This window comes from Oryctolagus cuniculus, chromosome 7 (genome assembly GCF_964237555.1).
Source record: "Oryctolagus cuniculus chromosome 7, mOryCun1.1, whole genome shotgun sequence".
Taxonomy (NCBI): Eukaryota; Metazoa; Chordata; class Mammalia; order Lagomorpha; family Leporidae; genus Oryctolagus; species Oryctolagus cuniculus.
This window is the reverse complement of record NC_091438.1, coordinates 118,631,121-118,658,449: the sequence shown is the minus strand read 5'-3', so window position 1 is coordinate 118,658,449 and position 27,329 is coordinate 118,631,121. Positions and strand designations below refer to the sequence as shown.

The following is a 27,329-nucleotide window of genomic DNA, read 5'->3' as shown; positions in this document are numbered from 1 at the left end:
AGTGTCCCAGCTGATCCTGGAGATGTGGCCTCTGCCTATTACAACTATGTGTGCTTCCCATCATCCCTATTAAACCATCACCCTGACCACAGGACAGGCGGGCTGTTCCAGACCCTCCCCCACAGTGCTGGCAGCCTGTCTCACAGTACCAAAGCTGGGGCTGGCATCGTGGTGTAGCAAGTAAAGGTACCAGCTGGAGTCCCAGCTGCTCCACTTCTGATCCAGCTCCCCGCTAATGGCCTGAGAAAGCAGCAGAAGATGGCCCAAGTGCTTGGGTCCCTGCACCCACGTGGGAGACCAGGATGAAGCTCCTAACTTCTGGCTTCAGCCTGGCCCAGCCCTGGCTATGTGGCCATTTGGGGAGTGAACCAACAGGTGGAAGTTGTCTCTCTGGCAGCCACGTGGCAGGAAGGCCAGGCTCCCACCGCTACTCCAAGTCCTTCTGGGACCATCAATACAGACTTCCTAATACCTCCCAGAGTGAATTTTGCTCACAGACCGCCCTCAACCTTCTCTGATGGCTGTTACTGCCATGCCCATCTCGCAGGGGAAGAGCAGGGGCTCAATGAAGCAGTCATAAAGCTCTCGCCCTCTCTGCTCCCTAAGACCCCTGCCCACCTAGCAGGAGCCAGCTGGCAAAGCCAAAGTCACGCTCCCCCCCAGAGGACCCACCAGGAGTATGAGGCCCCGGGCTAAGAACAAGCACAGTTCAGGGAAGGAGACAGCCAGGGACCAGGGACAAGGGACCAGGGAGCAGGAATGGAGGGACAGCACCTGGGGAAGACCAACCAGAGCCATCTGCCCCGCCTCACCCGGCCCCACAGCACAGCAGGCTCCAGGCAGCGCCTCTGGCTGCTGCACATGGCCCACCCTTCTCCACCAACCCGCAGATGAGTCCAGCGCTGGCTTCTGTTCCCCGTCCCCAGATGTTGGCAGGACCCTCTGGTCAGAGCCTTGGGGCTCAAGGTGCCCAGCACACTGGTGCTCACGATCAAGAACAGCCTGACGGAGGCACACTGCCACTGTTTCACAGACGGGAGAACGGAGAAACAGAGGGAAAAGTCCAGCGGTGGATGAAGGTCGCTTAGCATTCACTCCTGTTTGGGCTCTTCCCTGCACGCCTGCGTCCGTTCACCTGGCAGGCCAGGGGTGGGGGGCGGAGTGGGGGACTGTTACTAAGCAGATGGCGCTGCCAAGGGTCTGAGTTCTCTCCATCACGCCAACCCCGCCCTCCCCGCCCCGGCCAAGAAAGCCCCAGGACACCCTCAGCCCCTCCTGCTTTCGTTCTCAGCTGCTGCTCCTGACCCGGAAACCCTCAGAAGGGCCAACAGCCAGCGGCCCCTCCAGAGGGCTCCAACCCACCGAGGTAGAAAGGACTGTTAGGAGCCAGCACCTTGGAGTTCACACAGAAACTGTTTTTATAAAGCCCCAGTTCAGAGAAACAGACAGTGTGCGAGTGAGCCAGTGAGCCTGAGCCGCACAGCCAGTCTTCCTCCGGCCTTTATCTGGACTCTCCAGGAGGCTGCGGTAGCCCTGCCTGCCGCTGGGGCTCAGGCGCCTGCAGGGACCAAGGGCATGGCCAGCCCAGGGCCACCGGCTGGCCAGGGAAGCCACAAGGCGGTGCAGGCCAGGCTCAGGGGCCAGGCAGCAGGTGGGCTGCAGAGAGAGGAGGGGAGGCAGGCAGGGGAAGTGGGAGGAGGGCTGGGGGAGGAGAATCCAAGACAGAGTCTTTGTGCAGACCTTGCCCACCCCTCCCCCAGCTACAATCAGTTATGCAAATAGAGACCCCGCCCCCCAGGCTTAGCCACCCACTCCCGGGGCCCCTCCCCCAAGCAAGCCTCTGCCCTATTCTCTCCCTGCTCCCCATCCCTTCCTAGGAGCCAGCTCTGTGGTCCACACAATCCCACCTGGAAACGCAGTTTACCCGGTTCTCTGCTCTGCCAGCTCAGCCGGCCTCCTAACCCACTGCATGTTCCCCGAGGGTGGGGTTCCCAGGTGGGAGGAGGCTGCCTAGGCCTCACAGCTGCTTAAGTAACCAAACACCAGGCCTGTTTCAAGTCCATTTCACTCTTTTCCATCAGGAAATGGAGGACTCTGAGGGCAACACCTGGTCCAAGCAACACCCTCGTGCCACGAGGTCATTCTGAAGGCCCACACAGGCCACGGAGTCTCGACCAGGTGACAGCTTCCTGCAGGCGCTGTCGCCGCCCTACCTTTCTTCTGAGGTGCCCTTTTGAGCCTTTCAGCTTCAGGTCACATCAAGCATCTAAACTGGGAATCCCAGCTCCTGCAACCCAGGCTGTCGCAGGTGGATATTCAAAGCGGCCAAGCCAGTGTGGACATCCTGGTGGCACACTGCTATGCCGTCCATCCCACAAGGAACCCTCCCCACCAAGGACCGGGCATCCAGTGTCATCTGTCACCTGCAGCCAACAAAGTCCAGGACGACAGTGAGCAACACGCGCAGAACCTGACACCTGTGCTTCAGCTCCAGTCAAGGCTTCGCTAGCTGTGAGGCCGAAGTCGTGTAGAGATGAACCCTCAATGTTTTTGGACTGGTAAAGTCCTCTCTCACCTGCTGGATACACGGTCCCCAGGAGGGCTACCGGCACTGCACTCAGAAGGCGGCCGATCCACGGCCGCACCTATGTCATTACCGAGGCGCCCTCGTCTGAAGCCGGACCGGCTCCTCCAGCCAAGACCCAGAATGGAAACCCATTTTGGTCCTGGCTCTCCCCAAGGATGGTCTGCAGGCCTGGCCTGATGTCCCCTCAGGGCAGGAGTGCTCCAACCAGCCTGGCCTCCCCAGGTGAACAACGTGCTGAGTGCTTGCTGTATACAGGGCACTGGTCTGAATTCCTCACATACTTAACCCTGAGAGGTGAGCCTTAGGCACTGCTGTCACCTGCTTTTTCTAGAGAGGATACTGAGGCTGGGAGAAACGCCAGGGTCACGCAACTGGCCAGCACCTGGCACACCCCTGCCCCTGCCTTCCACAGCATCAGAACGAGAGAACCAGAGCTCCAGTGACAGACACCTGCGAGCCACATTTTTACAGCCACTGTCACGGTGTCCTAATGGGTTCCTGTGGCTAGGGACCAAATTCCAGTGACAGCATCATCCACAATGCTGAACAACAACAGATGACCATGGCTGAGATGGAAACCATGGGGATGGGAGTCCCGCGGGGGAAAAACCACCAGGCTCTGGCGGCGGCACGTAAGACCCTGACGTCAGGAGCACTTATCGGAAGGAAGGCAGGAGCGGAGGGCAGAGCATCGCAGGTCCAAGTCTGCATGTTAGCTCCTATCATATATGATTTTAAACAGCCACCGTTAAATTAATGAAAAGAAACGTCTGAAGTGGGGGGCAGGTACTCCGGGCAACAGTGAAGTGTACCAGATGCCCAGGGCTCTGCCAGGAGTGTGTCCTCTGGGCTCCCGACCACCAGGGCCTCCAAGCATTCGCCCGAAACGACAGGGCTAACAGGTGAGCTCATTTAGGGGTGCACATACACACAAATCTTTTTGAGTTTTTGAAGATCCTACCATATGCCTAGGCTTCAAAACGGTTTTGCAACAAAATCAACTCACAACTCTATTTCCTACGGACTTTTGGAAGTTGTGTAAGCTGTAAGCTGTGCCTGGCCATGAACCTGGAGGTGGCCAGGCCTCCCTGTGATGAATTTGAGCACTCCACTCCCCAGAAGCCTGGGCTGGGTTTCTCCTTGTTCCCCTGCCAGAGCACTCAGGCCCTGATGGAGGCCTCGGCCCAGCTGCACCTAACCTGCGGACTCACCCGCCTCCGGGGCAGGGTGGCCAAGCGGCTCCTTGTAGCTGGTGGGGCGGCCGCCTGGACTCGCGGCTGTTGCTTGGAAGCCAGGACGGGCCTCGGGTGAGTTAAGTTTCGCTGCTGAGTGGCCGCGGCACAAAGGAAGGAACCGCTGGGGGAGGGGAGGCCGCAGAGCTGGAGGGCTGGGACAAAGGGGACAAGAGACAAAGGGACAGGAAAAGGGCGCCTGCTTTCTCCTAGGAGGAAGGAACTCCCCATCCAGTCTAAGGTTTCACTCGCACATCCCTGGCAAGAAACCCGCCACCACGCCACGCGCTTTCAGAGGCGGCTTCGGGTGTCACGTCGGCCACCTCAGCTGGACCCTGGCTCTCCCAGTGGCCCCTGCTGCCCGTCCAGGTTCTCTCCCCAGCCTTTGATCGGCCACCCCTCTCCAGCCCCACTCCACCACCCTGAACAGAGACAAAGAATTATTTACTCGGAGAAAAGAAAAGCCCGCAAGTGTCAGCCAGTGACAGCCAGGGTACCTGCCGCCCAGGAAAGGCGGGCCACGCTCAGCACTCTTCTTTCCTTAAGTCCCTTGCTCTCTCTTCCAGAGGGTGGGAAGGTGACAGTGCCCATAGGAGAGTGGGGGAGGCCAGCCCCAGCTCCTGGGCCGGGGCAGGGGACAGCTCAGGGCCATCCGTCTCCATTTCTGTTGGATTCTGGTCTGGTTTTAGTAAGGGAGAGACAGGAGCCCATCATGATTTACATCTACAGGGCGAACCTGGCCTGAGCAACCAGGAACCAGCCAAGCAGAGGGAGGGGAGTCAGTCCCAGGTGAGGCCGGGAAGCTGGCGGTCACCACCCCGGGGCAGCCCACGACCCTGCCTGCAGCCACCGTCCCCCTGCCCATGTCAAGGACCTGCTTCCTCCTGTTGCCTCTTTATGCCCCCACACATCTGAGCTCAACAGCGAGCCAGGCACAGCCCCTCCGAGTCTCCTGAGTCCCAGTCCCATGTGAACACACAAAGTCCCCGCTGCCCACTGTGTGACACACACGGGTGAGCACCGGGGCTGGGCCGGGTGCTTGGCAAGGGGTACCACTGGTCAGTGCTGCAATGGAGGCGTGGGGAGGGTCCCATCACAGGTGCAGCCTGTAAGCCCCCAGGAAGCGGGCTCTCACCACAGCCAACAGAACCAGAGAAGCTGCTCCAGGCCCCTCCCCCGCCTTGGTGGCCAAGCTGGTGCTGGCCTCAGCTCCTACTGAGGGTCACAGGCAGATCCCTCCCCACGGAGCAGCAGACACTGCTGCCCAGAGGAGCGAGGGGCATGACACACTCTGGTCGGCACAGGCTGTCTCAGCAAGCCTAGCCCCTTCCCTCCGGCCCCACGGCTCCTCCTCAGCCCCAGGCCCAAACGCTTGAGTCTGGCTTGCAGCCTGGATGCACAGGGCCCCGGCAACCAGCCTGCCAAATAATGAGACCAAGGATCACGCCACACTCAGCTCTGGGATGGAACCGGTCTCCCCGCTGTGTGACACATGCTCCATGTTAAGAACATTTTCAGGAAAAAAAAAAAAAAAACCGGGGGTGGGGGAGGGGGCGGTGTGGCTGGTCGGGGCCAGCACCAGCTTCCTGAGAAGCTGCGGCCCAGGAGGCCCCAGCCCATGACCCCAGCGCTCACCCGGGGAGGGACATTCCAGGACAAACCGGCTGACTCACCGGAAGGGGGGCCCGCTGTGGCCCGCACCTGTGCCTTGGAGGTAACCGCAGCCTGGCTGTGCACCCCACCCCCAACCACGGGGAGGGGGAATTCTGTGTGAAGTCTACAAAAAATTACCTCAAGTCTACCAGAACGTGGGCCTCTGAGAGCACCCTAAGCTTTCTCTTAGCTTGTGTGCCTGTGGATTTGTTTCCAATAAACCAATTCTGAAAAACTCCGCTAGAACAGGAGCCTGGCCAGGCCCCGTCTGCTTCCACTCTGTGGCTCTCCAACGGTGACCACCACTTCGTCCAAACTCCCCCCAACCCCACCCCACCCAGAACGATGGAGCAGAGCCCCACTCTGGGCCATCCCCCGGGCCGGGACCTTCAAGAGGGGTCACTGACCACAGCTTTGCAGAGAAGGAAGCCAGGAGTCAGGGGACCCCAAAACCACAGCGGACCCCGAGGCGGGGGCAGGGGCGCGGGGGAGGTGAGGCCAGGCAGCGTGCCTGTGCCTTCCTGGGGCACAGTCGGCGAAGGGTGATGACGAGCTCTCAGGCAAAGGGTCTGCCGGTGTGGGGGGATGAGCGAGCCACCAGACTGTGAGCACCTGAGAAGAGCAGGCAGCTGTGCGCGCGCCCAGGGGCGCGTCCTGGACAGAATGCCCTCTTGTCCTCCCAGAAAGTGGTCATTTAAAGGGAGGGCAGGCATTCCAGGCCCTCAGGAAGGCTGGGCGAGACACACAAGCTCCTGCAGCAGGGTGTGGCCCGACCCTCCCTGGAGAACAGATAAGAGCTGCTCCCAGTCAGAGCCAACCTGCCGCAGCCGCAGCCGCAGGCCCTGGCCACCCCCACTGGAATCTTGCTTATCCTTGGCTCGGCACACGGGAGTCCGCTCAGATAATGCGAAGGTCAAAAACTGCAGACTTGTACGGCCCGATAGCATCGCCAGTCCTGCCTGACAGGGGGCCGGCAATCAAAGATCTCTGCAGGGATGGGCCGGCGAGCCCGAGGACCAGGGAATTAGAAGCGGCTGCCTTCCTGCCTGCCTTCCTCCGATGTGGGCTGAGTGCCGGGGCCTCCCTGACCCCCACCCACTCCCAACCTCCTCCATGAGCAGCAGTACCCGGCTGGGAGAAGAGTCATGGGGCCTCCAGGCCAAGAGGCCTCAGAAGCCAGCGAGAGGCTGGGCGCCCCGCACCCCGAGCGTTCTCCTACACGCCTCTGAGGACCCTTCACGTCTGAAGCTCCATCGATACGTCAAAGGCCCACTTGAGGAGAGAAAGGCAAACACCAAGGCCAGGGCTGATCGGAGCTGCCGCACTCGGTCCTGAGGGAGGCAGGGAGCTGCACACACACACAGCACGGGAGGTGGGCAGCCTCTGGGTCCCTCCCCACGACACACGGGAGCCGTCAGGTATTATGAGACCCACCAGGAGCCCAGCCTCTAGGACTTCAAAGAGGATTAGGACAAGTTTCTCAGACTTGAATGGTGTCAAAACCGGAACACTGAATAAGGTACCCCAGGGGAGAAAGAATGGGAGAGAGCTCCAGGCAGGGAGAATGGCCTGTGCAAAGGCCCTGGGGCAGGGAGCTTGGCCCTTCTCCTCCTTAACTATAGCCTGGCAGTGTTTCTTATCTAAGTCTCCTGGTTCACACTCCACCCCAACACAGAAACGGGGTCCAGCGTTGTGGCACAGCCAGTAAAGCTGCTGCCTGCAGTGCTGGCATCCCACACGGTCGCCAGTTCAAGCCTGGGCTGCTCCACTTCTCACTCAGCTCCCTGTTAATGCACCTGGGAAAGCAGCAGAAGATGGCCCATGTGGGAGACCTGAATGAAGTGCCTGGCTCCTGGTTTTGATCTGGCCCAGCCCCAGCTGTTGCAGCCATTTGGGGAGTGAATCAGCAGATGGAAGATCCCTCTCTCTGTCTCCCTCCTCCTCCCCCTTAACTCTGCCTTTGAAATAAATATATAAATAAATAAATTTTAAAACAAACACAGAAACATCCCAAAATTTCCCTCAAGTATTTTTTTCCCACACGCAAGGTCCACTGCCTTCATGCCTCTCCACACACCTTTCCTTTTCTGCAGTGGGCTTCCCTGGGGCAGGAGCCTCCAGCTCCTGACCGGCTCCCATGGGCACACAGCTCAGGACACAGTCTAGCTCCGCGCTGGCCGGGGGTCCCCCCTGCTGCCTGCCCGGGTCTCTGGGGCAGAGACGAGGAGGATGTGTTTAATCATAAGCTAAGAGTGGCCTGCAGGCCAGGAAGGGAGTGGACAGTCATTCTGAGTGCGGACGCCCTCGCGCTCGCCCGCCAGCCACCGCGACAAGCCACAGGCACCCCTGCCCGGCACTGGCCAGGGCGGCGGGCGCCCAGGAAGGCAGAGCGGGCAGGAAGAAGGACATGGCGAGTGCCGGGAACACACACTTCTAGCCCGAAAGCACTCAGCCGCCTCTGTCCACACCCCCGCTCTTCGCCAAAACCTGACTCCAGGAAGAGAGCAGATCAAGTTTTACAAGCTTCCCTGTTTACCCAGGGCTACAAACCCGTCCGTGAGGCAGCTTTTAGGATAGACCCTCTCCCAGCACTGCCACCACCCCTAAGCCCCCAAAACACCAGACACGTGCACACCTCCATCCCATGTCCCGTGGGATCAGTCTGGGCGGCGGGTCCTGAGTGTGAGAGAACTCTGAATGTGGAACGCACACGACCCGCCACCCCTCCATACCCCCCACTTTCATTCGATTCCTCTCGCTTCTGCACGTGTCCTGGAGCAGCTGCTGAAGGAGGGAGCCTTCCCAAGACCACCGGCTGCCTCTCTCCCCTTTCATCCTCTGAGGCTCTCCGCTTCCTTCTCTGAAATCAGCACCGCCACGGAGTGCACGCTCCATGCTCCACGCGAGGCTGTCACACGCAGGCTGCGAAGGGAGGCACCCGGTGCCGGTTCCCCGGTGGGGGACGCCCTGCTGGGGCTTGGAACCTGGCTGCTCACCTCCATGCACTCCTCGTGCTGCCCCAGCGCCGCCTCCATCAGACACAAGATAGCTGAAGTCACTTCCTTTATCAAAGGAGCACGATACATTCTGGATCAACAGCGGCTTTAAATATTCAATGCTGAAAGCTCAAGGCCCTTCTAACTGGCACTTCAAAAAGGGCCATGAAGACCTGGCCCTGCGAAAGGCACCCAGAGGCGCGCAGGGCGTGCACATGGGCACGGAGGGCACTCATCCCCAGGACGGGGAGGTGCTGGGGCAGGGGCCGCTCTCACCCCCTCGTTCCCCACAATGCAAGCATCTAAGATAAGACGGTCCTGTGCACTGCACCGCACGGGAGCCCGTCAACTCCCACCCCCTGGGGAGCGGCCGGAAGCCAGGACAGCCCCTCTGGCCCATGTCTGGATCCATGCTGTGTTGAGGTCACGTGAGGACACTGCCAGGCTCCTCTCGTCCTGAGTTCCAGTGCTGCGGGGGAGGTGATAACACAGCACCCCCACAGGAGCAACAGAAAGCAGGCAGGGCTCACCCCACTGCTCACTGCCCTGGCCGGCGGCAGACACCTGTAACTATCAACCACCCTATGCCTATGCCCAGACTCAATCTTCTGCCCAGGCCAAGAGGCCTCCCTGGAGGCCGCCCAGTACCATGCGCAGGAGCCCTCCCCGCTCCCCACCCACCTGTGACCCAGACAGAGCACCTGGCCACTCAATACCCACTCACAGCGCCCGGCCCTCCCCCTCTGGGAGGCCACACTGAAAAGGCACCCCACACAGACGGGCTGTCACTAGGATCCTGCCGCACTCCAGCCACGGCCACCTCCTCCCTGGACTCTGTCTGCCAGGGTCAACGTGGGTCCTGGGCAGAAAAACCCCGAAAGTGAGAGACCGGGGGAGACCCTTAGAAAGAACTCAAGTGACGCAAATGTGCGAAGTGCAACTCCAGCGGCTCGCGGCCGGCAAAGAGGACACTGCACGTGCCAAGCCACAGGTCTTCCCGGCCAGCGAGGGGTCCCACCGGCCCTGCAGGAAATCCTCCCCGTCCCGCTACAGAAGGGCCCTCAAGCATTCCCTCCCTCCCAAAAACCATCAACTACACGGTGAGTGTCTTCACTTTCCAAACCATTCAGAATTAGGGAAAGGGGGGAACAACACGTCTGTTTCCATTTGAAACTGTCAAAATTAGCATTCAGTAATTAAAAATCACACCCTTTCTCTTAATAACCTAACCAGCATGATACAATCAGGTTGTGCCAACTCTTTAATCTAATTGACTAATTACAGATTTTAATTTAGTCAGTTACTGAACAACTGTTGACAATTTGTTTTCATTAGGGACAGAACAGAATAAATATTTAGGCTTCTAGTCACAAAGACTCCTGCGAGCGGCTCTCCACCGTGACCCCAACTTCAGGGCCCGCCTGGGCCCCAGCGCCGTCCTCACACGGGCGCCCACATGGCCCATGAGCCGCTCCCCGGCGACTGCAGGCACACGGATCAGCCACAAGCAGCGGCGCCCCGTCCCGACGTACAGGCAATCCCCAAACTCACACACGTCACTCAAGAGGTGGCAAACGTTTACATGTTGCAAAGAAGAATAAATTCAATGCTACATGTCACTGGCTTTTAAGCAACAAAATAAGTTAACAGTCAAAATAGGTTTATCTGCATTCATCTCTCTGGGAAGCAAACTGTCACTGACATATTTTTTTTTCCTTTAAAAAAAAAAAAGACAACGCTTATAAATTTCTACTGAAATCTCCAATTATTTTCAAGTGTATTTCACACCCCAACATCTCCGTCTCCCAAAGTTTCTCAAAACAGAAGTGTGGGTCAAAGGCTAAAAACAGGGCCCTGGGTCAAATCCTGGCTCTATTACTGAGGATTTGCTAATCAGGGACGCGTCACTTCACTCTGTTGAGCCTTGTTTTCCTCATCCAAGAAATGGGCCAACAGTCCCTGCCCTGTAGCGTGTCAGGGACTGGAGGTCAGGTTCACGTGCCACACATGACCCAGGGCAAACGGGCAATAAATGCTGGTGACTGCTGCTTCAGAAAACAATGGGATCCCTCGCAGTGCCCACACAGGAACTAGGACCTGCGGCGAGGATCCCGTGAAGGGGGCGCAGCCAGCAAGTGGGGGTGGCCTGAGCAAGTTACTTGTGAAAGCGCTGTCCAGGGGCTGCAGCTCCTCCAGCGGATGCCGCCCAGCTCAGAACCTGGGTCTGGCAGGAGGCGGGGGTCCCGCACCCCCTGTTCTCACAGGCACGTCTCGCACACCCTGCCTGATGAGCAGGCTCTGGGGGGGCTCCAGGACCTCAGCAGAGTGCATGCTGCGGACACAGGGGCCAACCCTGGCACTCCCCATCCCCAGAGCTCGAATCAGGGGCAGGAACCCAGTGCAGCTCCCACACCCCCATCAGAGTGCTGGGGTTCAAGTCCCAGCTCTCATCGTTGATGCCAGCTTCCTGCTACTGTACACCCTGGGAGGGGAGCGAACCAACAGATGGGAGACCACGTCTCAAATTAGATAAACAAACAAACAGAAGCTCTAATCAGCATCTATAATTCTGGCTTTTCCTTTCTCTTCATTAAAATTAACAGTGACTCATGCACGCACTCTCTTTGTAAATAAAATATTTTCAAGACTGGAATGCCCAGGAGGTGGCATGGGATTAATAAAAGGGACCGTGTGAGTGAAGACACGGGGAGCCTTTTCTTTAAGGCACCCAGGCCCAAGGCAAGACATCTTCCTCCCAGATGAGGTCATTAAAACCCAGCCTAGTCCTCCATGTCACAGAGAAGCACAGCGCCAGCCGGGAGCCCTCTGACCCCCCGGCAGGGCTCCCCGTCCTGCCAGCCCCCAGTCGGGCAGTGGGTCATCAGCTCCCTGGGGAAGGCTGGGGCCGACTATTGCGGGGGGGGGGCCACGTGGCATCGCAGCAAACAGACTGCTCAAGTCTGCTCTCGACGTGCCTGAGCTCCCCTGAGGGTCTCCACTGCCCTGTCTACAAACCAGGAAGAAAAGCAGAACTTCACGTGCAGGCACAGGACAAAACCTAAACACACCGAAAACAGGGCCTGGTGTGCAGCTGGCACTCTACATCTGCTACCCTCGCCCCGGGAAGCCAGGACCCCCGACGGCCGCCACTCAACCTCCCTCCCGCCGAGGGGCCCGGGGCACGGAGGAAGGGCTTCCCACCTACCCTCACCCCTCCGGGATCCCTGTGACGCCCACACCGCTGCCAGCAAAATAATGCCGAGGAAAGTGTGTGGCGACAGTCAACTCGATTTCAGTTCATTTTCTGTAGCTTGAGGTCACCATCGACTGGCGCGCTCCGGTGATCAAGTTTTCTGCAATTCCCCATCCCGCGCATTAGCTCGCTGACAGAAATCCACTGCGGTATTTAAAGTGGCAGCCGTCACGACTAACTCAAATTGTATTGGCTTCCCCGACGCTGAAACGCGCTGCTGAAACCATCAATTGGCCAATTCGGAGATAACGCGGTGGTGGCTGAAACTCCCCGGCACGCTGTAAAATCCCCTTTGAAGCGGCTCCCCGGCTCGCGCGCCAGAACGGCCTCGTGTAACACAAGTGGGCTCTCGGGGCGGGATCTGGCGGGCGGCGGCGCTGCCAGGAGCCAAGGCCTCCAGAGAACACACGGCTTTCTGTCCTGGAAGGCGGCACGCGTGCACGGCCGCCTGCACCCACACCCGCACCCTCGCCCTTGGCATGGCACGCCAGTCAAAGCCACAGGAAGCTCTCAGCCTCTCCCAAGCAAAGTTGCCACGTTCCTGAAGGATGGCACGCGTGTGTGTGTGCACACGCATACAGAGGCCAACCCCTAGGTGGAGGTTTATGCAAGCCAGTGGCCGCCCCCGGGGACTGGGGACCGGGCGGCCAGCCTGTGGCCGTGTCATCAGCCCCCTCCAAGCCTCATCTCCACCTCTGGAAACTGTGAGGCTCCGTCTCCCTTCATATTCCAGGACTTGAGAGTCTGCTCCAACCTGCAATGGCTCTCTCAGAAGGGACCATGATTCTCCCAACTCCCTCGCACGCCCTCACTCCACGCCCGCGACACCGGCCCGGCTTTCCCATCACTGCGTGTCACATATGAACAAACGAGCGATCTCCCCCAGGCCGCGGAAGAGACTCAGAACCCGTACCGCAAAGACCTGTGTCCATGACACTGACACTGCGCCAGTCCCAGCACCACAAGGCACAGAGCCAGGCAGGCACTGGCACCCACCGACCAACCGCTACACCCATCCAGCCTGCAAAACCCTGTGCTGTCTATCCCAAGAGTTCAAGAAGAAGCTGCACGGGGCGGGCTGCAGTCCTGCAGCCTCTCCTCCCCAACAGCCTTCTGTGACCGGGGAGAGGAAGACCAGAGGGAAGCCTCGGACGTGGCCCCGGAGAGCAGCGTGCTTAAGGTCAGAGGACTGAGCAGCGGAAGTGAAATGTCAGGTGCTTCTCACACACACACACACATTCACACACACACAGTGGGGGACACCAAGCCTGCCCCAGGAGGGGACAAGGCATCTGGGAGGCCGGGCCAACCTCACTCCGACAGGATGCCCTGAGACCTAGTCTCAGCATTCTCACTGATAAGACAATGCCATCCACAGGGCGCGGGGGATGCTGGGGCCACCACACAGCCCGCCAGCAGGGACAAGCTGCTGCCTTCCTGGGCCTGGCCTAGAAACACTGGTACACGATGCCATACCCACTCTTGGGGAGAACCAGCTACAGTGCCACGCAGCCACGAAGGAGCGCCTGCTGACTCAGCACTCACTCAGCAAGCAACTGCTGAGCGCCTTCTGTGTGCTCAACTGCCACGGCAGTGACCCACAGGGACAACGGCACCATCGTGGACCGGGGGGGGGGGTGCCAACAACTCTGGGGTGACACTCATTTCCCTCTCGTGACAGACGCGGAAACCAAGGCTCTGCGACCACCTGTCACTTGACGGAGTCACCCCAACTACAGGAGGCAGGGTTCAGCCCCAGCGCTCCGGGGCTTGCCAACTTCATGCAGAGCCCACAATAAGGAAGATGGTACGTGGCAAAGCCAGGGCACGCCTGGGTCTACACACGCATCAGTCACTGAACGCAGACGTTTCTAGAAGCACTACTTCTGTTTACTCTGTGCCACACAGTTTTTGTTTCTTCTTCCCTAATTGCCAGACATGACGCCCTAAGCTGATTTCTGCACTACGGGGTCACGACGCACAGTTGGCCAATCAACGCCTCACCACGTGCCGCCTGCCCATCTTCATTAAAACATGTATTTAACACGCCCAAGGCCTGGGCAGGGAGCAGACCCGCCTCTCCTCTAGCGGCTCAGAGTCTTGTTCCCTGACCTCGGTATATTTTCTAGAACATCCATTTATGTATGTGTGAATGTGGAAGGCGGAGTGGCAGAGAGGGGCCTTCCACCCACTGGTTCACTCCCCAAATGCCTGCAACAGCCAGGGCTGGGCCAGGCCAAAGTCAGGAGCCAGGAACTCCATCCCTGTCTCCCACGTGGGGGATACGGGCCCGAGGACTTTGGCCATCTTCCGCTGCTTTCCCAGACATTAAGCAAGGAGCTGGATTGGAAGTGGAGCAGCCCAGCTCCCTATCTTGAATGCCAGCAAAGCAAGCAATGGCTTAACCCACCCAGCCACAATGCTGGTCCCCAACCTTGGGATTTATTCAAGAGTCAGGGATGGGGACGGCAAAGGGGAGAAAAATAAAGTGTCTACCCTCAAGGAGCATTCCGTCCAGAAGGGGAGAAGCAGCTCCCCACCTGGCAGCAAGCCACAGAGCCCCTGGGGGGAAACAGAGGTGGACCAGGCGGGAGCAGCCGCGGTCCAGGCTGCCATCTGCTCTGCACAAGGACCACCTGGCAGGGGAGCAAAGACCCCCATCCCAGGCGGGAAGGGTCGGAGGCGGCTGGAAAACAGGCCTCTTCCAGGTTCCCAGGACAGAAGCAGCTGCAGGAGGAGACAACGGATGCTGATGGGACATGCACAGGCCAGGAGTCCGCCAGGGGCACCCGTCCGCCACCTCCCTTCACGCTCAGCACACGGGCTCCACAGGTGACCGCCCCGCTAGTAGCTCAGGCATGCCTGAGAGCCCAGGACCCAGAGCAAAGCAACAGGTGAGCAAGCAGATGAAGGTTCTGCTTCCCAGGCACACTCGCCGATCTCTGCAAACACAGGAAATCAACGCCAGGAATGGGGCCGCTGCGACACCAGCACCCCACACTGGAGCGCTGGCTGGAGTCCCCACTGCTCAGCTTCCAATCTAGCTCCCTGCTAATGCGCCTGGGAAAGCAGAGGAGGATGGCCCTGGCCCAAGTTCTCAGGTTCTTGCCATCCACGTGAGGGTCCTGGATGGAGTTCCTAGCTCCTGGCTTCCCTCTGGCCCAGCCCCAGCCATTGTGGCCATTTGGAGAAAGAACCAGCAGATGAAGACCTGTCTCTCTCCCTTCTTCTCGCTGTCATGCTGCCTTTTAGATAGATAGACAGATAGATAGATCTTTAAGAACTCCAGGATTTATGGGGTGAACATCTGGCTCAGTGGTTAAGATGTCTGCGTCCCATTTAGAGGGCTTGGGTTTGAGTCCCGGCTCCACTTCCTATTCCAGCTTCCTGCTAATGCACACTCTGGGAGGCAGCAGCTGATGGCTCGAGTACCTGGGGCCCTGCCAACATGGGAGAGTGAGATGGAGTTCCAGGCTCCTAGCTGCAGCCTGGCCCAGTCCTGGCTGTTGCAGGCATTTGGAGAAGGAAAAAGCAAATAGAAGATCTCTGTCATACTCTGCTCTTCAAATAAATAAAACTTCTCTAAAAAGCAAGCCAGGGGATTCACACTGGACTCAAGGTAAGAAAAACTAAGAGCAGACATCCATACAGCACTGAACTGTGCCAGGCACGACTGTGTTATGTATGCACCGTGCATGTGTAAGCTCACTTAATCCCCATGGCAACCTCATAAGGTAGGTGTATGTGATTAACCCCATTCTCCACCTGAGGAAACCAAGGCACAGGGGTTAATTAAGGTGCCCAGCGTTCATGCAGCTGTCGGCACAGCAGGGCAGCCCGTGACGAAGGACAGTATCCTGGATCCGTTCCACTGCAACCTCAGGGGGGAGCATTTGCCTCTCTAAGCCTCAGTCTACCTATCTGTAAGATGGCTAGATGGCCTCCAGTTCCATCTCATGCAACAGTGCTACTCACATCTGTGTCACAACCATGTCCCACTGACACAAGGGGTGGGGTTCTTCACCTGCTCACCTCACCTACGTCCCAGCCTCTCAGAAGAACAAAATCATTCCACACAGTTCTTTTAAAGCTCGTCTCACATCCTGGCCTGCACCTGTCTCTTCAAGTAGACAGCAAGCCAACCGCAAAATCCAGCAGCGCTCCTGGCCTGGGGGCCAACTGAGAAGTCCACAGGACCAGCCTCCAGGGGTCTGCACTGGCCCACCCTCCCCTTCCCAACCTCACCTTCTCGGGGTCCCTCACACAAAGAGCAAATAAGGTGAGCCCAGAGCAGGACATAAACCAAAGAGGAAGACACACACCCCTCATCCAGGGACTTCCATCCACACGTCCCTGCTAACAGCCACACAGCACTTCCCAGGCCCTCCTTATGGCCACTCCCATGGTGGGTGGCACAGGGACCTAGACCTGCCCTACGCCCATTTCACAGTGAGGAGATGGCCCCTGAGAAGCGGGGACACCCCCTCCCCCATTAACACAGGATGCCAAGCTGAAATTCAACACTGCTGCCAAGTCACAAGCCCTCAGGGCCTTGCCATGTAGCTGTGCAGTGGCCACACTTGGGGATGGGAAGGGACTGGACCACTCTGCCCAGCACGGATAAGGGGTGCTGGTATCTCGGGGGAGCGTTTATCAGTGCCAGCCTGTGGCAGGACTGCCAGCTCTGCCCCTCGAGAGGGTGTGGGGATGAAGCAAGACAGCTGGGATATGGGGACAGGGCACTCCACGGCACATCGGGGTGCGCGGACACAGCAGGGTGTGAGTGGCAGAGGGCCCAGGGTCCTGCCCGTGGGGGCCACTTGCTCTCCCAGAACATGCCGCTACCTCTCCACCATGCTGAGAGTGTTTTAGGAAAACTTCAGGACTATAAAGAGCAAGGAAAATAAACTGGGAGCATTAGCCAGGTGTTTACGTAAAAGTTACCATTTTACATGCACTGTACATAAAGTCTTCAGAGAACTCGCAGGATTCGTGCACATGAAAAGAAAAAAGCACAGACTTCAAAAATGTTTCCATCAAAATAAACTTGTCCTTTAATTTTATCCTCCATTAGGAAACATCCCAAAATCTCTAAACCCTCGCAACACGCAAAGGACTCGCCATTTCCCCAGTCCTCAGACAGGGAGACTGAGGCACCCAGTCTGCAGAGCCAGGAAGTGACAGAGTGGGGACCAAGGCACCCGTCAACACCCAAACCCTTCAAAGTGCAGGGGAAGAGAAAAGCATAAGAGAAACGCTCCTAAAACGCACCCCAACGGGGCTTCAGAAAACCCTGTTACCCTGTGAATCAAAAAAACAAACCATCGTGATGTCTGCTTGCTCCGAGCTCCCAGCTCCACGTATTCACGAAGTTTCTGTGAACCGCCTAATGCTCTGGTGCGGTGGTCAGAATCACTGCCGAGCTAAAACAGATTAATTTTTCTAAATACGCTAAACCCTCAGCCGCTATTGTAAAGGCTGCAGCTAGTGCCACACTGCGTGGTGTCGGCTGCCAGGCCTCAGGCACGGCCCCCCGCCTTCTCTCCCTCCACAGGGCAGGGGGCCGGGCACCCTTGGCCTGGGGTCCCCGCTCCGGAAGCTGCCGCCCATCTGACCGAGGGGACACGGCCTCCGAGAGCTGGCCGGCACACAGCTCACTCGCCAGCCAAGTTTGCAAATGCTGAGCTAACAAAGATGGCATTATGCAGAAGCCTGGAAGCACACTGCTGGCCTGGGAGTTCAAATGAAGTGACCACTGCCAAAAACTTTGTTTGGGTCCCCACACTCCCCCCCCCCCGCCTTGAAATAAAAGGGCAAGGATTTGTAATTTGGGGTCTTGCCGCCACTTGAAACCCATTAAGGTGGCCACACTGCCCTGGTTCTGGCAAAACGCGGCTCCAGTTCCTCATTTCACGTTTCATTAGCGGCCGCTGGAGGAGGTGGCAGCCTCTGGGGGCTGAGAGGAATTGCAGAAATCAGGGTGGGAGCCCAAAGACGGGGTTCAACACGCTGCCCGAAGGGAGTCGGGCAGGAAAAAGACGCGTGTGCTTTGTTGTTTCTTTAATCCGCCACATAAGGGTGCCAAGGGTCAGAGCCAAAGGCAACGTCGTGAACTTGCCAGGACCTCTGGGTGGCTATCACAGGAGAGCGCTCCCCCAGCTTCTTGCAGCCCAGCTGCAGGCCTCTGCCTCCTCCTCCACCACCCCCCCCCCCACCCTTTACACCCTCTCATCCCCTCCCCCAAAGGGTTCTGGAGGGCAGGACACTCCCTGCCTGCCAGGAACCTCGGCTCAGCACATCCAAGGAGAGCCCTCTCAAATATCACTCTGCTATTTCAAACCCACCAAGGACGCTGGACCCCTGCCACATAGCCACAAATACCTCACTCCTGCCCACACGACTCTGGGGTGCTTTCCTGCGAGACAGTCTCCCAGCCGCGGGTGCAGGGAGGGCTCAGCAGTCCTGCTGGGGACAGCACACGGGTAAGCGAGCCAGCCCCGCTGAGCTGCAAGGGACCCCCAGGTCTGCAGGCAAGCGAGGGGAACTTGCCCAGGCCATGGGACTGACTCCACATCTCCTGTACTCTCTGGGCTCTTCACTGGTGCTCCCAGGGGGGCGTGGGGCTTGGAGCAGAGGGCCTCAGACCCCTAAGGCTCAGGTGCAAAGTCTCTCATAGGAGGACACACGTGTTTCTGGAAGGCGAGGCCAGAGCTTTCATCACCTCTTCCCAGCCAAAAGCTTTGAGCCATCGTTCGCAGCCTCCCTTCCCGGGGTTCAGGCCTCACCTAGGCCAGGGACTGCGATGCACCTCCCAGGGGCTTCGTCTGACTGCAGGGCGTTCATTTCCTCGCTGAGCACGTGCGAGGCACCGAGCAGGCGGCGGGCACACTTCGGTTCCCCTGCAGGTACCCTCCCTCAGCCGAGCAGGACTCCACGTGCAGTGGAAAGCAGGGAGGTGAAGCTTCCAAGATGGGGAGTTTTTCGTCCCAGCTCTGCCACCTCCTGGTTACACGCTCTTAGGATACAACACCCGAAGTCCAGGCCTCAGTCTCCGCAGCTGTGAAGTGGGAATGAACCCACCCAACAAGGCAGCCAGCCTGAGGCCACCACACGGCGTCTGTGCAAGCGTGTCACACAAAATGCAGCAGACACACCAAGGACCCCCCATTGCACTCAAGCCCTTTCGGGACCTCACCAACTCCACTCACTTTGTGCCACCAGAAGGAAAGCAACATTGGTGAACACGGAAGAAAAGGGGCCGGCACAGTAGGTTAATCCTCCACCTGCAGCGCCGGCATCCCACATGGGCGCCAGTTTGAGTCCCAGCTGCTCCTCTTCCGATCCAGCTCTCTGCTATGGCCTGGAAAAGCAGCAGCAGAAGGGCCGGCCAGCGCCGCGGCTCACCAGGCTAATCCTCTGCCTGTGGCGCCGGCACACTTGGTTCTAGTCCCGCTCGGGGCACCGGATTCTGTCCCGGTTGCCCCTCTTCCAGGCCAGCTCTCTGCTGTGGCCCAGGAGTGCAGTGGAGATGGCCCAAGTGCTTGGGCCTTGCACCCGCATGAGAGACCAGGAGAAGCACCTGGCTCCTGGCTTTGGATCAGCATGGTGTGCTGGCCGCGGCAGCCATTGGAGGGTGAACCAACAGTAAAGGAAGACCTTTCTAAACTCTGTCTCTCTCTCTGTCCACTCTGTCAAAAAAAAAATAAAAATAAAAAAATAAATAAATAAAATAAAAAGAAGGTCCAAGTCCTTGGATTCCTGCACCCGCATGGGAGACCCAGAAGAAGCTCCCGGCTCCTGGTTTCAGATTGGCCCAGCTCCGGCCATTGCAGCCATCTGGGGAGTGAACCAGCAGATGGAAGACCTCTCTGTGTCTTTCTCTCACTGTCTATAACTCTACCTCTTAAATAAATAAAAATTAAAAAAAAAAAAAAGGAAGAAAAGGATGACTGGCAGTTGAAGAAGGCACCGGGGCTGGCACCGGGCCACAGAGGGTTAAGCCGCAGCCTACAAACCCACATGAGAAGTTAGCCAGAAAAGTGCAGTAAGCAATGGCTGCCACAGGCCTGTGGGCCGTGCCAAGTGGCAACATGGACTCGAGTCAGTGACGAGCTGGCCCCGAGCAGCTCTCTGCCTCAGTTTCTTCCCCTGCAAGATGGGGCTAAGAGCATGCCTGCTCCCAGGGTCACTGGCAGGGTGAGTGAACTGCGGGACAGAAGCCACAGCAGAGGCCCAGCTTTGCAGAGGTGGCTGTACGGACACAGAGAGGAAGCAGCAGCCACAGTGCACGGAGCGCGGTCGTCACAGTCCTTCGAGGACGGACAGGGCTCAGACAGGTGGGAGCGAACGTGTCCCGGGCAGGAGGCAGTCCAGGAAGGAACTAGCAGTCACTGAGCAATGAGAAATGAGGGCGCCCGAGCCCGGGGCCTGGGGCCATGGACCAGAGGGACTGAGCACCAAGAGAAAGAGGGTTCCCATTAGAAATGTTTGAAGTATTTCTTCATCTGCCACCCCTCCAACCAGATGCTACTCCAAAACCTTCATCATCCCCATGCTGTGACCCAACGCCCGGGCCAGGCCACAAAAGGGGGAGCCCCAAAACTGTGACTCACAGAACTCACTGCCCGTGACCTCATCCCCCACCCCGCAGCATCCTCCAAATGTCACTGCCAGCCCCACCCAACTCCACTGCCGATCCTCAACCGACTGCCGGAAGCACGCCTGCGTGCAAACTCTCCCTGCCATCACGCTGGTTCCAGAAGGCTGACCAGACTACCACTGCCAGACGGGATCTCTCACGATTTACCTGAGCACCAAACCCGGCTACAAACCAGCAACTTCTCCGAGAGGCGCCCTGCAAAGGACAGCACAGGTGGCCTCTACCCAGAGATGCGCTTGCAGCAGACCCAGCCCCCACGTTAACACAAAACCACTGCTGAACAACCGCTGGGGACTTGGGGTCAGCTGTCAGTAAGCTGGGTGACCACTGCTTTAAGGGAAATAGTTGCCAGGTACAACCACCAGCTGTTTTTATGACTCTTGCACCTCTGTGTCTCCTCCAGCCCTCCCATCAGCGCCGGGATTTTCCCAGGAGACCACATCACAAGCAAACGGGTCACCCCCTCCTTTTGCCTCTCAAACGCTACCAGGCCAGACGTTCTGGTCCCTGGCTTCTGTGCCAGCCGTGGAGAAGCCGCCGGGACTGGCCGGCAACCTCCATGGCGCGCTCCAGGGCATTCGCCTTCCCGTCACGCCACGCTGCATCATCGCGCTGACTGCTCTCAAACCGCCAAGCCTCCAGCGCAGTCGCCGACACTCGGTGCTCCACCCGCCGCCATCTGACCACCGTTGACACTCAGCCGAAAGGGTCCTGATCGCCAAGGCCGTTTTCAGGGCACTCGGCCAAGAGGATGGGGCCTAAGGGCGCTCAAGGAACCACTTCCACGCCTGGGTGTGAGCCCCACCCCCACCTGCCTCCTGCAGGAGAGCAAGACCAGAGCTCACCTGCTACGCAGGCGCACAGGCTCAGCCCTCCACAGAAGCAGGAAGCAGTGGAAGTGGAAGGAGGCCGTGGAGGACCTACAGATACTTCCTCTTCCTTCTCCCACACAGGCTGTAACACCTGTTCCTTGGGATCACGGAGTCCGACTCCCGCCCAGGTTTGGAGCCCTTTTTTTGAAGGAAGACTCAGACTGAGAGATGAACACGTGGCAGATACAGCTCGTAATAATTATACATAACCCCTAAGAAATTCATCCACGTACAAACTGCACAACAAGGTAGAAAGTGATACAATACCAGCAAGAAGAGAGGGCATCCGAGTACGGACTGGCTGAGGCTCTCAGCACGCACGTCTGCGTGGATGCAACACTCACACTCACACTCACCCCGATGGTGTGAGCGCGCGTGCTCTGGACTCCGTGAAGTCAAGCAAGAGCCCGCCTCGCCAACTCCTCACTCAACCAACTTTCTACTCCAGGACTCAAGTTTCGCATTTGCCACCCCAACCTCCAAGGCGATAAACCAAAACCAATGAGGCCCAGCCCGCTCCCAGCTACCCTCCCAGGAGTCACAGCTGTGATGATTCTCCAGGTAGGGATCTCTGTTCCTTTGCGTGACGACAACATTATGAAAGTCCGAGTTAGAGCTCTGGCAGAGGAGGAGGGCCCGGCCCGGCGGGCCGCGGGGAGGTGGGCAGGGGAACAGGAAGAAAGGCAGGGAGAAGAGAAAGACCACTGCCGACCGGCTGTGTACTTGCTTCTGGTAGGAAAGAAGACAGAGCTACGCAAGCCCGTAATTACTGCTAGGATTAAAAATCTGTTACTCACGTAATCATGAAAGGCTTTTGCTTCACTTGAATGTTCACAAGTGTCTCTCCTTTCAGGGGCTGCACAGTAGAGGTCCCAAAATACACTGCAAGTCAAAAAAAATAAAATAAGATCGGGTTACTAATTATCACTTGGGTACACAACAGCAAGTGCACAATGCAACGCTGAGCACAGGGTCCCCGAAGGCTCCATCCCGCCTTCCCAGCCTTCCCAGGGCAAACTCAGCCTCCAACACAAAACGGGTCCAACCCCTTCCGGCAAACCTGTCACCCCCAGTGCCCTCTGGGAGCTGGATGCCTCACCACCACTCTCGGTGACACAGGGGATCTCCTCAGAGAGGTGGGTACAACCCTGCCAGGGGTGCCCAGGTGGACCAGGCCAGGACCTGGGTGGGAGGCCCTGCCGGTCTTCTTCTCCCACCCCACACCAAGATGGCTGCATGCTGTCAAAAGGCTAACTTGCCCAAGGCAGGACGCAACCACAGTTCACAGGCACAGCAATCTGGCTGACTCTGGCAGTCACAGGAACCTTACTGGTTCTTAACCTCAGAGCCAACACCCTCACCCCCACTGCACCCAGGTCCTCCCCCAAGGAAGTCTCGGGCAGGAACCACTCCTCCCCGGCCTGCCCCCAGGAACACCCTACAATCAGCCACAAGCACCCTGTCCTCTCCCAATCAGACAGCCCTCCTCAGAGCACCTGTGGGGAAGGGGAGAGCAGGCCTGGCTATCACACCCCCGCTGTAGCTGTGTGTGGTCACTCCAATGCTTTGAATCAACCAGAAGAACAACCGACAAACGCATAGCACTCGCGGCATTAACAAGGAGCCTTAGAAACTCTCCAGACCAGGAGCCCAATGCCCAGAGACAGAGCCTGCTGGCAGGGTGGAGTGGACACCGACACGCTGAGGTCCAGGGCTCCCGGCCCCGCTCTAACAGCCAGCTCTGCCAGCCACCAGACAAGCATCAGACTCAAGGGGTAGGAATCACACTGCTGCCCAGTTCCACAGCCACAGTCAGACCACACCAGGCAACCTTTAGCAGGATCCCAGCCTCTCAGGGCCGCCTCGGCCTGAGCCCACACATCAGCCTCTACCTGCTGGGGGCTGAGGCAACAGCAGAGGAGTCTCAGGGGACCTGGCTGTAACAGGGAAATCGGGGCCTTCCACCAGGGCAGAGAGAACTGCACCCACTGGGTGAGCCCTCCACCCGGCAGAGGATTTCCAAACTACAAATTCCCCGGCCCCTTGTAAGTAACTTCTCACAAACCCACGTTCCTCCAAGCGCCAGGGCTCTCAGGCCCTGCCCACGCCATCCACACGCTCCCTTCCACAAGCCACGGCAGGAAACCCCATCACCCACTCCTACAGGTGGAATCCTTAAGCTACACCAACTGCCTCCGACACCGGCAGCTCAGAGGTTGGCAGAAGTAATTAAAAACTCATTTTCTCCGCGCAAGTTCGAACAGACCCTTCATCCTCCTGCTGTTCAAAGAGATTTGAAACAGCAACCGGAGCTGGAGGCCAGGTAAACCTGTAAGAGCCCTTCCACACCACGCTCTGCTTTCCTGAACTCCACCGAAACACCAAAGCCACTCTGCTTCATTATCCTTCTCAAAACGATGTCCGAGACCTCGGCGATATGTCCCACCAATCACCCAGTGACACACGCGTGACAAACCCTCCCCACGACTCAGAGCCCCCCGCCCCAGCCTGCCACAAACCCAGCACTGAGACCAGACCCACACCGGCCCCAACACTTGGACAGGGGGCCCCAACCACAAACTGCAGGCACTCTGCACCGCGGGCTCTGGGCCCGCTAAGGTTCTCAGCTCTGTGGTTTCAGGGATGCTTGGCGGGGAGGACAGGAAGGTCCAGGGAGTCCGAATCAGAATCTGTAACGCAGCCTGCAGTACTTGTTGGATTTTTCTCAGGCTGCCTGGAAAAGGCTCCAGGAAGCCTTCTAAGGTTTTGAGCTCACAGGAGAAAAAGGGACAGGCCGGTTGCAGAACAAACCCAGTACCCCCTCCCCTGAGCCCCGCCCCCACCCCTCTAATTAAAGCAACATGCACAATTGACAAAAGTCCTCCCAGAACTTTTCAGAGTGCGATGGAAAAGCAAGGCATCCCAGGCAGACGCCTCACAGGTTCTGCGGGTTCTCAACGAGATGGGAAAGAGAAAGAAAGAACTTTAGGCAGCAGCCGCTTCTGCCCATTCTGCTTAGCAGCCCTGGTCTGAGGGTCCAGTGCTGCCTAGCTCCGGGCAAAGCAGGGGGGGGGGGGCAAGGAGCAGAGGGGCCTCCCCTCTTTGTTCCCTTGGACTCATGGCTCAGAACAAAACACACACACTCACACAACTATCACACAAACTTACCACCACCACGAGTGCAAAAACCCCGGCGGTTCTCCCAAAGTGATGTTTTTTTCCCATCGAATCTGCAAAGCAGAGAGCAGAGGCAGCTTAGAGAAGCCAAGAGCATGGGGCCGGGCCAAAAGGCTGTGAAGACCAACTAACAATAAATGCCAAAAGGTGATAAAAATTCAAAATGGTGGCCACAGTGGCAGCTCCCGAAAACAAAGGCTCCAGGAGAGTGGGGAGGGGGGGTGTCAGGAAATTGGGCGCTGGGGGGGGAGCCCCACTCACCTCCGATAAGAAGGTCTGTGCAGACTTCTGTGCTCCGACGTGCAGCAAATACTCGTAGACGTATAAAGCTAACCTGCAGAGCCGGCAGAGGCAGAGAGAGACGGAAGGCGTCAGACCACACCGGGCGCTGGCTCCCAGCCCCGCCAGCCCCGTCCCATTGTGGGCCCCGACCGCAGGCCGGGCTGCAGGGTGCCCACGGCTCGCGGTGGCTACCCAGGGACGCGTCCACTCCAGTCGTGGAGCCGCCAAGCAGCCCCCAACCTGAACTTCCAAGAGGTGTGAGGGCCAGACCCACCTGGGTCTCTCAAAGTCGCGAGCCACCCGACCCCACGGCCGCCGCGCTACCCAAGCTTCGGGGGTCCACGGAGACTCGGCGCGCTCTGGAGAGGGCAGCAAAGCGCCACCCTCGCCACCGCCCCCAAACAACTGTCCCCCGAGCCTGGGGCCAAGCCGGCGCCGCCGTCCCTGCCCAGCCCGGCGCCGAGGCCAAGGACAGGGAAAGGGAAGAGCGCTCCCGGCCGAACAAAGCCCCCGGCACGCACTCCTCACGCCGCGGGCGGACAAAAGGAGCCAGTGGGGCTGCAGAAGCCACGCGCCCCCCTGCCCGCGCCGGGTGGGCAAAGTGCGGCCGCCGCGGCGGGCGCCCGGGCTCTCGCGCGGGACCTCGCCCACCCCTCCACGCGGCCACCAAGTGCCCCCTCCCCGGCGGCTCCCCCGCCGCCCCAGCCTCCGCCGGCTCCCAACAATGGGCGCTCCCACTCCGCCCCGCCGCGGCCTCGGGGAAGGGGCCAGGCAGGAGGCGCGGGGCCCGGGGCCCGGGGCCGGAGGGCGCAGCAGCCCGGCCCCCGCCCGCCCACCTGCCTCGTACCGCCCGCACGCCCGCCCGCCCTCAGCCCGGCGGCGGCACAGCCGCCACTTGCAAAATAGGCTTACTTTTCCCGAGCCTGCCCGTCCGAGGGCACCGCCGAGCCTTTGCCTTTGGCAAACATGGTTTGCAGAGAAGAGGGCGCCGAGCCCCGCCGCCGCCGCCGCCGCCGCTACCGCTCCGGCGCTCCCGAGCTGCCCCACGCTCCCGGCCCCCTCCCCGGCGCTCGCTCACTCGCTCGCGCTCTCCTCGCCGCGCTCCCCTCCCTCCCCCCCAGGCGCTGGCTCCGCGCTCTTTCCAGCTGTCAAAGCGTCAGCCCCGGCCGCGGCCCCATCGCCCTGGAACTCCTCCCGCGCCGGCTCGGCCTCGGGTGCCGCCGCCGCCGCCGCCGCCGCCGCCCGCACGGCTGCCCGCTCGCTCGCCCGCTCGCTCGCTCGCGCGCCCGCCCGGCTCCGCCTGCGCCGCCCTCTGCGCCTCCGGCACCGCTGCTGCCGCCGCCGCTGCCGCTGGTCTACTTGGAGCTCAACCGAACGTGGCTACCCGGGCGAGCGAGCGAGGCGGGCGTCAACGTCCGCGATTGATGGCCGCCCCGGCCAATCGGCGCGCGCGGGGGCGGGCCCGGCAGGGACGCCCCTGTCAGCGCCCGGCCGCGGCAGTCCCCGCTGCCCTGCTCCTGCGGGTGGACCGGGGGGTGGCCGCGGGCGCGAGCCCCTCTTCACTGCGGATTGGGGAGGGGTGGCGACCCGAATCGGGATGGGAGAGCTCCAGGCCCCCAAGAAGACGGGGACCCGACCAGCACTCCCGCGGCGTGGACCGCTGAGGGTGGAGGGGCAGGGGGCGCTGCGGAGGCGTCCGAGGGGAGGGGGCGCAGACCCCCAAGCCGCGCGCGGCTCGCTCCCTCCCGCCACGTCCCCCTGCCTTATCTGCCCCTCTCCTCCCCCGCCGCGGCCCGCGCCAGCCCAGCCCTTATCTCGTCCTCCCCCTCGGCTGCCCGCCGCCTGGGCTCCGACCCCGACCCCCTCCCCAGACTCCGGCCCGGCCCCCGCCCGCCCCGCCCCCGGTCCTCCCTCTCGCCCAGTCTGGCTTCCGAGCGCGGGGCGCGGGGCTGCACGCTGAGAGCTGAGCTGCTGGAGCCGGCGCCGAGGCGCGCGGCTGCTCCTTTACTAGATCATTAAAATACTTTGGAAAACCCCAAAGTGGAGCCGCGCGAAAATGGCCCTCGGCGAGCTTCGGGGAGCCGGAGGGAGGGGATTGGGGACTTAGGCTCAGAGGGGGGGAAGAGTGGTTCCTCCCCCAAATTTCCAAGGCTTGCCAACCCTGGCAAGTTAGCCCCTCGGATTCTCCACGGGAAAAAGGGGGCCATTCGGGGGTGGCGGGGGGCGTCACCTGGGCACCCCACAACGCGAAATGCGCGCCATAGGTACCCGCAAACTTCAGATAAATGGAACTAAATTGGGGAGTCGGGGGGCCGAGAGCCAGGCGTGGGGGGAAGGGAGGCTTCCATTGTCAGTGACCCAGGTGTACAATGGGAAATTTGAGGGGGGGTGCTGGTAGAGTGACCCAGCTATTTGCTGCTGACTCTGTTCCTGTCCACGCTGAAAACACGCTGTGTGCCTCTCATTGGAGACTCTCAAAACCTGAAACCAGCGGAATAAGGGAAGGCTCCCCCATTTTCAGACTGTTTTTAGAGCGCGGTTCTCTTTAAATGTGATAAAACACTGTCGGCACTGTCTCTTTAAAAGAGTCAAGCAGAAAAAGCTGTGTAAGCGCTGAT

The 27,329-nt window shown here is 59.4% G+C and overlaps 1 protein-coding gene across 3 annotated transcripts in view; it reads right to left on the bottom strand.

The window, feature by feature from the left end:
* Nucleotides 1-25,812, bottom strand: part of SSBP3 (single stranded DNA binding protein 3) — a 148,483-nt gene extending 122,671 nt beyond the window's left edge. For 2 of the 3 annotated variants that reach the window (XM_008265216.4, XM_017346276.3), the window contains exons 1-4: nt 25,624-25,812; nt 24,691-24,763; nt 24,421-24,482; nt 22,050-22,134 (exon numbers count right to left, since the gene is read on the bottom strand). In XM_008265216.4, coding sequence (XP_008263438.2) covers nt 22,050-22,134; nt 24,421-24,482; nt 24,691-24,763; nt 25,624-25,679 — 276 coding nt within the window. In that variant the 5' untranslated portion in view covers nt 25,680-25,812. The remainder of the gene's footprint in view (nt 1-22,049; nt 22,135-24,420; nt 24,483-24,690; nt 24,764-25,623) is intronic. The other variant, XM_017346275.3, reaches the window with a different exon arrangement.
* Nucleotides 25,813-27,329: the final 1,517 nt, after the last annotated feature.